Genomic DNA, 12,286 nt, shown 5'->3' with positions numbered 1-12,286 from the left:
TCTATAAAGAGTTTGACATAAAAAATCTTGATCCAGCCAAAAAAATACTTCGGATGGAGATTTGCTGAGACAGAATTGCTGGGAGGTTGTGGCTATCTCAGGGCGGTTATGTGGAGAAAGTGTTGAAAAGGTTCAGCATGACTGATGCTAAACCGGTATGTACACCTCTAGTTAGTCATTTTAAATTGTCTATTACAGAATGCCCAAGTACGGATGATGATATCCGGGACATGTCAAAGGTCCCCTATGCTAACGCCGTGGGGAGTTTAATGAATGTCATGGTGTGTACAAGACCAGACTTAGCACATGCAGTGAGTGTGGTAAGTTTCTTTCTAATTCGGGTAGAGAGCAAAGGGAAGCCATCAAATGGATTTTCATATACTTACGGGGTACTTCTAGTTATGGCATTATGTTCGACAAGCACCAGGATAGTCCATCAGTTGTGGGGTTTGTTGATGCTGATTATTCAGAGAATATAGATGACAGAAGGTCTACAACGAGTTATGTCTTTAGCCTTGTAGGAGGACCTATATGTTGGAGGTCCATGGTACAATCCCTGGTGGCATTGTCTACAACTAAATTTGAATATATGGCAGTTGCCGAAGCTGCAAAGAAAGTCTTATGACTTACCGGTTTAGTCAAAGAGTTGGGTATACAGCAGAATGGGGTTGTGCTACGTTGTGACAATCAAAGTACTATTTACTTAGCGAAAAATCAAGAGTACCATGCTAGAACCAAGCATATTGATGTAAGGTTCCACAAGGTGTGGGAATTGATTACTTCAGGTGAACTTGTATTCGAGAAGGTTCACACATCTAAAAGTACAGCAGACAGTTTGACAAAACCGGTTACTACTGAAAAGTTCAAGCATTACTTGAACTTACTTCATGTCTCTTAAATGCTAGAAGGGAAACGAACCCAACCTAACATTCCAAGGTCAATGTGAAGCAATGAGATATGTTTTCAAGTTCTCCTAAGGGGCATATATTCGCCAAGGTGGAGATTGTTATGTTTTTGTAACTCATATACTTGAAGGAGTGCATAAACAAGAAAGAAAACATAGTTGAAATCACTTGTGTTGATGGAGTAGCAGCAATCAATCGACAAATTGGACCAATTCGTCAATTGAAAGATACCGAGTTCAGAACAATTACATTCTGTCTAAATTCATCGATTGATTGGCCCAATTCATCGACTAATTTGTTCTGGGCAGCGAGGATGATTTCAAAATTTGAATGTGAACGTTAATATGGTTAGGTGTTTGGAGAGAAGCCTCCGTGGTGTTAAAAAATATAACATTTTGGGTATATTCTGAGAGTGGAAAATCATTGTATTGTGTACTTTGTGATATTCATAGTGAAAACTTTTGCCGATTGCTCCCGTGGATGTAGGCTTTGCTGAACCACCTAAATCTTTGTGTAGATTGTTATTGCTTTCAGATATACTCTGTGTGTGTGTGTGTGTTCCATTTTGGTTCTTCATTGTTTGCTGCATTTAAATTCCGTTGTGCAATCCCAAGATTTTTCACAACAATATCTAAACCCCATGAAGGTCAATATTTGGTAATTGACCAAAGAAATCTATACCCTAAAAACTTAGGCCCACAATAAATGGATCAAAAAAGCCTAATTTCAAATAATTATTCTAATAAAGTGTGTAGTTTGTGTTTAAAAATATAACTGGCAAGTTCACAAAGGAGGAGATGAAGGGTTACAATTAGAAAGCTATGCCAAATAACATTTGTAGGGATAAAATAGAAAAGAAAAGGCAAAATCACCAAGATTACTGCTCAAAAGATAATTTGCAAGACCTAACATTGCATGGCTATAAGGATATATGTGTGAACCCAAATGGACACTCATAGTGTCAGCAACGGAGAAAAGGGGGAAGCCACCAAGAACTTATACATGATAAATCAACCAGGGTCGAGACTAAAAAGAGAAACGTAAAACGTAATTTAATTATGGTTTTACTTGCATATTGATGACCCCTACAATCCTTTGGATCATGAAGAACTCCTATTCGCAATGCAAGCTTACGCAAGAGAAATTTGATATTTGACTGACCAAATATTAAAACCTGATGCACTTCAAAGGGTTTTCGAATTAGGGGAAACAGAATGTCAGCATGAAAATAACAAACACAAATGAATATCAAAGAAGGCAAGGATTAAAGATTACACATACATAGACAATAAGCCAATGGAGTGGGTTAAGAGGTAAAAGGAAATTTGTTTTGAAAAAGATGAAGCAATAAACATATAATGGATATACTTCTCTAGAGTGACAAGTAAAATATGAACCATATATTGAGCCATGGAAAACAAATACTCACGTCAATAACATACAGAATAAATATGGAAATGTACACCATGGTACACAAGTGGGTGCACAAGCATATCAACAAAACCAACCCACAACATTGTAAAAGAACTGAAAATAAAATTTACAATTTAGCTGGGCATAAAGAAAACACACTATATACCAACAAACTCATGTTGCGGTTACAAACATGGAATTGGGTGTTGATTTGGAAATGTAAGGAATTGTACAAATATTCAATACATCATAATTTCAAACCCAAGGCATCAATGACCTCAATTCTATGTTTCAAAAACACCCTCAGTTCCTGAGAGAAGAACAAATAAAGAAATTAAACTAAGTGCACATCTAAAAATCATAAAGAGAAGATTTTGAGTTTGTGTTACACAAGGACTCAAATGTAAACCCAATCACATTTGAACCAATTAAGAGAGAGAAAGAGAGAGAGAGAGAGAGAGAGAGTAAACCCACTTATTTATCGAGCGGCCTTCTTCTTTCCCGCGATAGCAACCCTTTTACCCTTCAAGGTCCGGCAATTGTTCTTTGTGCGCTGTCCTCTACATGGCAACCCTTTTATATGGCGAATACCTCTATAGCACTGTATCTCCTTCAGTCTCCTTATAGCCATGGCATTGAACCGCCGCTGGAACACCCAAAACCAATTTACTACGAGAGATACAAAAATCGGTGTGTGTGTGTGTGTGTGTGTGTGAGAGAGAGAGAGAGAGAGAGAGAGTTACAAGGTCCCCTTCGATCATGTATTTGGAGACTTCATCCCTAAGGGAAATGAGTTCTTCTTCGGACAAGTCCTTGGTGATTTTGTTCTGCATACCGAGGTCGCAGAGTACTTGGCGTGATCTGCTGCGCCCAATTCCATGGATGTACTGTAGAGAATACTCCACACGCTTGTTGTTGGGAATCTCCACACCTCCCACACGCACGCATTTGATGCTTATTCCACGAACCTGAATACAACACAATTACCAAACCCCCCTTAAGCTCTGTCCGGTGGCCAAGAAAATGCGGGAAAGATCGAAAAAGTAAAATTTTAAATCACAGATTATTTTCAACTATTTAACATCCAATAAAACGGGAAGCGAAACTGAACTGAACTGAACCATACTAGAACTGTTGAGAACAAAAACGAGGTCAAGATGAAGTTCAAAGTTATATTTTTCAATCATTTTCCTTCAGTTTCTCGGGAAAAAACGAGGTGAAGAATTTGACTCTAAGAGATGAACAGGGGAATTACCTTAGGAGGGCTGGCGGTGGAGAAACCAACAGAGTTCAAGAGGGGGCTAGGGCTTCTTCCATTGCAGATTACAGAGAGTGAAGAAGCCACGGGCATTGCCAGTACGTGAGCCATTTTCTGGCACTTCAGAGCCTTGACGAGAGATGGAGATTTAGCGATGGAGCTGACACAATTGGGCACCTTAGCTCATCCAAAGACTCTTCTATCCTTCAAAATAAGGTGTACGGCTTGTGGCCTGTGGGCTATCATACCATATGCAATTTTTTTATAAAAAAAAAAAAATCAAAATAACCATTTAATGCTTTGAATGCTCACATGTTGGCTCTTTATTTATTTATTTTTTCACCTAAGCAAATTTAGGACAAGCCAATGTATTTTTGAGGTATTCAATGAGGATTCAAGTTTGTCTTTCAAGTTTGAGTTGGGTGAATTAGTTCGTTGACATGATATACATTTTTAATATGCTCGGGATAAAAAATTTATAACATCTATATTTAAATTTATATTTATAATTTAGTAAAGTTATTTTCAACTTGATATATGCTAGGTCTACTAAGAATATTAGCGAGTTTGAATTGTTAAGGTTGACTATGTAAATTAATTTTTAAAGTTAAGTTTTGCTGGCGAAAATATCTGAATTTTAGTTGGTCAAGGTGAAGAATCAAGCGCTTTAGATAAGCCAATTTGGTTGCACATATTAGTCTTTCAAGTCATGGGCTTTTACAGTTATTGAGCTACATTTTTCTTTCTTTATTTCTTTTTCCTAGTTCTCTTTTTTTTTTTTTTTTTTTGTCTAAATTTGGATTTTGTATTTCCAAAATTCTAAAACAAAACATTATGCCATGTATTATGTTCTCACAACTTTTTTGGCTTAAATTGGCTTTAACTTCAATCACAAACAATTTTCTAATAACATGTACCAAAAGTGGTTAATGATGCTCATTGCATCAAAACATGACATCCCTTTTCATTTTCTTGAGCCAAGTAAGTTTGGGTCAAATTAGTGTGTTGATGGTTGGATACCTAGTGAGAATTTAAATTTGATCTTTTGGGCTTGGGTTAGACAGCGAGTTTGAGTTGACAAGGGTGGAAAATTCAACCCTTTAGATGGTTGAATGCAGAGCGCGTACACTTTTTTAGTTATGTACTAAAGTTTATTTCCAACTCATACAATTATTATAGTTCTTGTTAGTATTGAATTCTATTTGGGTTAATCCTAAACATTGTATCTATACCACAAGAGAGTATAAGCCCTAATTCCCCCTCTCTTTGCCCATTTCTATCATTTCAAGGATTTTCTACAATTCCTAATGATTTTGACGATTCATGTAATTTGGAATAGTTCAAAATTGTTAAAATTGAAGAAGTTCTTGGGCTTTTTACACAAAAATAATAAAAACACTTTGTCTTTTAAGATTTTTCTCTTTTTTTCTTGTTATTCTTAGTCTATTTGGATTTTTAAATTTTTTTAGTATTTTTCTTTGATCATATTTTTATTGTTCTTCATTTCAGTAAATTTTTTTTTTTAAATAATAAAATAATTAATTAATTAGTAGGTATGAGGCCACGCACATGAGTGCATGACATAGGCCCTAGAATAACATCATTTTGAGAAGGAAAATTTTAAAATAAAAAAAGGGCCAGGTGTGTAGCGGTGTGGGCATGCGACCATGCGCTTGTTCGCCCCAAAACAGCGTCATTCCTCTAAACTTTAATACATATATATATATATATATATATATATATGTATGTATATGTATGTATGTATGTATAAAACATTTGTATGTATATATGTATATAAGCACATTGTTTCTAACCCCCATGCCCCCTAATATTTCTTGTGTTGGTAGTGAATTAGTCATCTCAACTAGCGACATTTTTGCCATTATTGTTAGCAACAACATCAAGATTATGAGTATAACAATTTGACCATTCCATTCATTGGATTATATTGTTAAAAAAAAACATTCATTTTTCAATATTTACCTCAAAAACATTACAAGTATAAATAGAGATATTTTTACTCTATATTTTTTGTAATTTACAAAACTTAAGGCTATGATTATGGTTAGGATTCTTTGACCCTTAATTGAAGGGATTTGTATCTATATTTGTCTCTTTAATTTACAACTCACAGCAACACTCTCTCTCAAGTCAACGCATCTTCAACGTGCAACTTGTCTAGTGAGTTGTAGAATTCTTTGCTTAATACTGTCTTTGTCAGAATGTCTGCCAGTTGGTCTTCGAAATTCATGAATGGAAACCAAATTATTTTAACTTCTAAATTTTCCTTGATAAAGTGTTTGTCAATCTCCACATGTTTGGTCCGATCATGTTGTATGGGATTATGTGCAATAGCAATGGCGGATTTGTTATCATAGAAACGATCCATGTTAGAGGTAGGGGTGAAACCTATTTTAGACATAAGTCTTTTTAGCCACAAAAGTTCGCATAGCCCTTTGGACATCCCATGAAATTCTTCTTCAGCACTTGATAGTACCACCACTTTTTGCTTCTTACTTCTCCAAATGACCAAATTTCCTCCAACAAATGTAAAATATCCTGAGATAGATCGTCTATTTTTAACATTTTCTGCCTAGTCTGCATCTGTATAGCCACTAATCCTGAGGTGGTTATTTTTTGAGAACAAGAGTCCCTTTCCTAGAAATAATTTTAAGTATTGTAAGATCTCGATTACTGCTTCCATATGGTCTTTACTAGGTTGATGCATGAATTGACTTACTACGCTTATTACATAGGCAATATCTGGGCGAGTATGTGAGAGATAGATAAGCTTAGCAACCAATCTCTGGTATTGGCCTTTGTCTGTTGGAACTTGGTTTGGGTGTTCTTCAAGTTTATGATTTTGAATAATGGGAGTGTTTGCTAGCTTACATTCCAACATTCCAACTTCACACAATAGATCTAGGATATATTTTAGTTGGGAAAGAAATATACCTCGTTTTGATCTAGCAACTTCCATTCCTAGAAAATATGTTAGCCATCCTAGATTTTTCTTCTCAAATTCAGTGGCCAATTTCTTTTGTAGTTTGGCAATTTCCTCCTTGTCATCTCTTGTAATAATTATATCATCATCATAAACAATTAATGTTGTTACCTTGCCTTGTTGATGTTTCAAGAATAGTGTATAGTCTGAGTTACTCTGACGAAACCCATATTCTTCATTGCCAGACTAAATCGTCCAAACCATGACCGAGGTGATTGCTTTAATCCATATAATGCCTGTTACAATTTGCACACAACCTCACTTTTTGATGAGGTTGTATATCCTGGAGGTATATCCATGTAGACTTCCTCTTCAAGATCACCATGAAGAAATGCATTCTTTACATCCAATTGATGTAAAGGCTAGTCCAAGTTAGGAGCAAGAGATAGCAGAACCCTGACCGTATTCAATTTTGCTACAGATGAAAATGTTTCTTGATAATCTACTCCGTACGTCTGAGTGTATCCCTTTGCAACTAATCTCGCCTTGTATCTCTCTATAGATCCATCTGCCTTGTGTTTTACAGAGAACACCCACTTGCATCCAACGATTCTCATCCCCTTGGGTAGTGGAGCCAACCTCTATGTTTGGTTCTTTAACAATGATCCCATTTCTTCTTCTATAGTCTGTGTCCATTTAGGATCGGCTAGTGCTTCCTAAACAGTAGTGGGAATCTGGCATGTGGATAGGTCTTTGGAAAAAGTCTTGAGAGGTTCAGGTAGTTTTTCCGTGGACACATAGTTGGTAACTGGGTACCTTGATCTCCTTTCCTCTTTGTCTGGTGAGTATCTATTTGGTGGTTTACCACAATTATGCCTGAAAGGTAAGATAAATCCAATAGAGGACTCTATATTATCTATAAAGGAGGGTGCAATAGTATGACTTACCTCATGAATATTCTTAGGAGATAAGTCCATGGATACTGTAGGCAAAAGGGATTCCTCATTTGGTGTAGACCCTATGATCATGTTTGGTGTTGCCATAGAATCGTTATTCTGATTATTCTGGTCTTCAAGCCAATAAAAACTTAACCACTTCATCTCTTCACTTGGTGTCTCCCCCTGAAGTGAGGGAGTGGAGGATGAAGAATATAAGAGTTCAGATTCCATGAAGGTAATATCCATGGTAGTATGAAACCTCCGAGTAGTGGGATCATAACATCGGTATCCCTTTTGGTGTATACCATACCCAAGAAACAAACATCGAAAAGCACACTGATCCAATTTGGTACGTTGATTCTTTGGAAGGTGAACATAAGCCACGCAACCAAAGATCCTAGGAGGTAGCATTAGGATAGATGTAAGAACCCGAACCATGATATATGGGTTTATTTTGTAAAAGAGGGGTAAAATGGAAATTCTGCAGACTTTGTTGACGAGACCATAATTCTTCGACGAAGGTAGTAGGATTTTCGTTGACGAAATTTAGAGGTTCGTCGACGAGAAAAAGCCGAGAGGTTCAGGAAAATTTAAATATCAGGGTTCGTCGACGAAATCGTTGTCTCATCGATGAAATCCCTAAAGACTTCGTCGACGAGGACACCAATTCGACGACGAAGCCTCTCGGGTCAAAGGCTTATAAAAGATATTTTTGAGTTTCTTCATTGCTAAGTTTTGGAAATCCTCTTTCTCTCTCTCTCTAGATTTCGAAGCTCTCTCTCTCTAGATTTTGAAGCTCTCTCTCTCTCTCTCTCTCTCTCTCTCTCTCTCTCTCTCTCCTCGATTTCTTCGCCGTTTGTCGCTTGAATCGCAAATCCAAAGTTACTACAAGGATTAGTGAAGGATTCTCTACGTTTCTACTGGATCGGAATCTCGATTTGAGCATTTTCGGGTTTTGGGCCAAAATCGAGGTAAGGTTCGGTTTTCGTTTCTGATTCAGTATATGTGTAGTAGTACGGATTGTAAGTATGTTTTGTACTATGGTTTATAGGTTTTGGAGTCTTGGTTCGTAGTTTTGAGGACCGTAGAGTTCGTAGTTGGTTTTCGGGTTAAGGTAAGGAGATTTTGTTTATATCAGTCCATTTTTGAAAACAGGATCGGTGAGCTTATAGGCTACGATCATATGTATGTTATGACTACTTATTTGGAGAAATCTATCAGGTAAAAATACGGGATTTTTGAGTTGCAGTTTTTCGAAAAAATTGGGGATTTCAAGTATCATCTCTATTTTATTTGGAAAACTGTTGTTTGCGTTAAAATTGTATTATTGAGGTGACCATAATCTATATTTGCATAAACTGTATACTTGAAATTGTAATTGATATGATTTACCATAAACCAAATAAGTGTGGTATGTATGAATGTATGTATTTGTTCCAGGTATTTGTAAAATAGTTATGTGGCAGCTAATTACCGTACGCTGAAATGTATAGGGACATGAGTTCCAAAATGATTCCAAGTTTTATGAAATCGGCTAGGGGCGGCTAATTATCGTACATCAAGAGTGACCAGCTCTATATCCGAGGGTGTGAAATATCACCAGTCTAATTCCGATTGGTCACCGAAGTGGTGTGAGCTACATGCTACATCGTATGTTGCAATGGATTCATAGTGGGCCTAGGTCATCGCAGCGTAGTTGTGTATATGGCAATGTAATCGTGGAGAGACTAGGTGACCTTTGTGTAGTTGCGTATGTAGCAATGGATTCACTATTGGGCCTGAGTCATAGATATTCGTAGTTGCATATGACAATGTAATCGCTGTGAGACTAGGTGACCTTGTGTAGTTGCGTATGATGCAATGGATTCACCATTGGGCCTTGATCGTCGCAGCGTACTTGCATATGTAGCAATGTAATCGCTATAAGACGAGGTGACCTGGTGTAGTTGTGAACTAGTGTGACGACACTGACCATATGTATGTATATATGTATGTATATACGTATGTTGGGTATTGTATGAACTGGAATGGTTTTCTGAAAATACTAGAACTGTATGTATTTGTATGAAACTGTACAAATTGTTTCAAACTGTATAGTATGTATAGTGTTATGAAGTATGTCAAATGACACTGGTATGCCACACTGATATAAACTGTTTTCTTCCTTACTGAAAGGTGTCTCACCCCTAATGTACGTACAATATTTTTCAGGGCCTTCAGGTAGCAGTAAGTAGCATCTTAGCGTCTGGAAGCAAGGGCGTCGTAGCTACTGCTAGTACCGTCTAGGTACGAGTTTTGGTATCAAGGTCGTGAGGATAATTTTGTAGACACCTAGGGTATGTTTTGTATTATGGGAATGTATATCCTAGCTTGTATAGTATAGACTCTGGTATGATACTGGTTATGTATAAAAGACCGTATTCTGCTGCATATGTTGATGAGTATGGATGTTTGTATGTATATATATAGGGCATCCGTGTACCCCATGGGGTTGGACCCTCTTTATATGATGTATCATGTATGATTTAATTGATACAGAGACAGGTTAGGTAACTTAAATTCACCCTTGGGTCCCATTTTGGGGTTCAGGGCGTGACAATAGATGGTAGTGAAACGAAACTTGACAGAACTTGAAGAGGAGTCTTAAACTTCAAGAGTTTAAAGGGAAGGCGGTTGATGAGATGTATAGTAGTGGTCATAGTATTTGACTAATGGTGAGCAAGAACATGGGCATTCAGAAGGAGAGCCTGGGCAGTGTCAAGGATGTGTCAATTTTTCCGCTCAGCAACCCCATTTTTTTGTTGAGTTTAAGGGCATGACGTCTCATGGATGAGACCATGTTTCCAAAAGAAAGACTTGAACTGATGATTTACATATTCCCCACCATTATCCGAGTGAAGGACTCGAATTGAGGAGGCAAATTGTGTCCGAACCATAACATAAAAGGATTGAAAAATACTAAACACTTCATCCTTACTTTTCATCAAATAAAGTCAGGTCATTCTACTACAATCATCAATAAACATCACAAACCAAGACAAACCCATATTTGAGACAAAATCAGGAAATAAATGTTGTAAATACCCAAATGAGGGATGACCTAAACGACGATGCCGCAACCATATCTGTTGAATCTTGGACTATTAAGTGGACACCTGATGTGTATGACCCAGATTGAAGTCTTCCATGTAGTATAATTCCCCCTTCCTAGTATCACGCCCAATTATCTTCTTGGTGAGAATATCCTGAAGAAAACAAGAATTAGGATACATTAGGACTATACAGTTTAAATCTCCAGTAACTTGGCTCACAGATAAGAGTTTATGAGATAAGGAAGGAAAGAGAAGAGTATTTATCAACTATAATGAAGGTGATAAAGTTACTGAGCTTGCCCCTGTGATAGGTGAGATAATTTTATTGGCATTGGCAATACTGGTGCGCCGGGGAGGTGAGCGGGATGTAAAATCCTCAGGATCAAAGGTCATATGGTCTGTGGCCCCAAAACCTAGGAGCCATGCGATACTATCTAGTTCGTTACCATGACTAAGTAGGGCATGACAAAAGATACCTGAGTTTGGAGGAGAGGCAGTCACGTGAGTCAAGTCACTGGAGGGAATGAGAGAAAGGCACGAGTCACCTGTAGCCACAACAGCTTTTCCTATGCCAACATTAACCTGTGCTGCTTCCTTTTTTTTTTTTCTTGAAATTCAGGCCACCAATCAGGATACCCATGCAATTGAAAACAATTGTCACGAGTATGTTTTAAGTTCCCACAGTGAGAGCATTTCACAATAATGGAAGAAGACCAAGAAGTTGTAGAGGAACCTAAACCCGTTCGCCTATGTGTAGGGTCTTTGACCAAGCTTGAGGCTCCGAGAGGCAAGCACGACTCCACTAGGGACTTCATGCTCCACTGTATTCATCCCCATCTGGTGGAGAGCTTCTCGCCAAACATGGGCATAGGCTTGCTCCATGGAAGGGAACGGGTGCAGCTGCAGTACATCACTCTGGATGTTGTCGAGTTTATCGTCCAAATTGTAACGACCCGAATAAAATGGTAATTAAATAATGAAAGAAAAGGGATATGGAAAACGAAAACAGAAGGAAGCAGTCGACTTTGTTGACGACATTGAACTTTGGAAGGACTAAAGGAAAGGGGGTCAGCAGGGCTTCGTTGACGAATACAGGAGATTCGTCGGTGAAGGCTTTGAAGATTTCATTGACGAACACAGGGCTTCGTCAACGAGAAAATACCGAGAGAGGTTCTGAGGCAGCATGAATTTCGTCGACGAACATAGGGTCTCGTCAACGAAATTTGTGAAGGACTCATCGACGAAGGTCGGGCTCGTCGACGAACACAGGGTCTCGTCAATGAAATTTGTGAAGAACTCGTCGACGAAGGTCGGGCTCATCGACGAAATCCTGTTTTATAATGAGGAAAAATCCAGGAGAAATATCATTTTTTTTCAAAATCTCTCTCTCTCCTCTCTCTCTCTATCTCTATGGCTCTCTCTCCCTTCTCTCTACATTTTCGGCTCCACTAGTTGTCAGATCAACGATCCAAAATCACCACAACGCTCCTGGCAGAGTTCTCTCCAAATCTGTTGGAGCGGATCATGGGAGAAAGCTAGTTGGAAATCATCTCAGAGTTAAGGGAAGGTTTTTTAAGCCATATTTGGTCTTGCACTAGTTATAAGAAATGATGTGCGCATGAAAATACTGAAGTTTAATACTGGGAGAGTATTGGTCAGGAAACCCCTCAGGTGTTAAACTTGAATGCTTTTTGGTGGAAACTTTCTACCCAATATTTGGGTTCTTGGCAGTTGAG

General features: G+C 37.9%; 1 protein-coding gene across 6 annotated transcripts in view; it reads right to left on the bottom strand.

Annotated features, from left to right (window-relative positions):
* The window catches only part of LOC131161799 (small ribosomal subunit protein uS13c-like), a 28,400-nt gene extending 24,558 nt beyond the window's left edge, over positions 1–3,842 (bottom strand). Inside the window, exons 1-4 of one of the 6 annotated variants that reach the window (XM_058117772.1) lie at positions 3,574–3,765; positions 3,062–3,286; positions 2,793–2,964; positions 1,787–2,079 (exon numbers count right to left, since the gene is read on the bottom strand). In XM_058117772.1, the coding sequence (XP_057973755.1) occupies positions 2,797–2,964; positions 3,062–3,286; positions 3,574–3,687 (507 nt within the window). In that variant the 5' untranslated portion in view covers positions 3,688–3,765 and the 3' untranslated portion in view covers positions 1,787–2,079; positions 2,793–2,796. Of the gene's footprint in view, positions 1–1,786; positions 2,080–2,457; positions 2,965–3,061; positions 3,287–3,573 lie in introns of those variants that run through there. The other 5 variants (XM_058117774.1, XR_009138619.1, XM_058117775.1 and 2 more) reach the window with 5 other exon arrangements.
* Positions 3,843–12,286: the final 8,444 nt, after the last annotated feature.

This window comes from Malania oleifera, chromosome 8, assembly GCF_029873635.1.
Source record: "Malania oleifera isolate guangnan ecotype guangnan chromosome 8, ASM2987363v1, whole genome shotgun sequence".
Classification (NCBI taxonomy): Eukaryota; Viridiplantae; Streptophyta; class Magnoliopsida; order Santalales; family Ximeniaceae; genus Malania; species Malania oleifera.
Note: the sequence above shows the minus strand (reverse complement) of the source record. Positions and strands in the feature narration are given on the sequence as shown.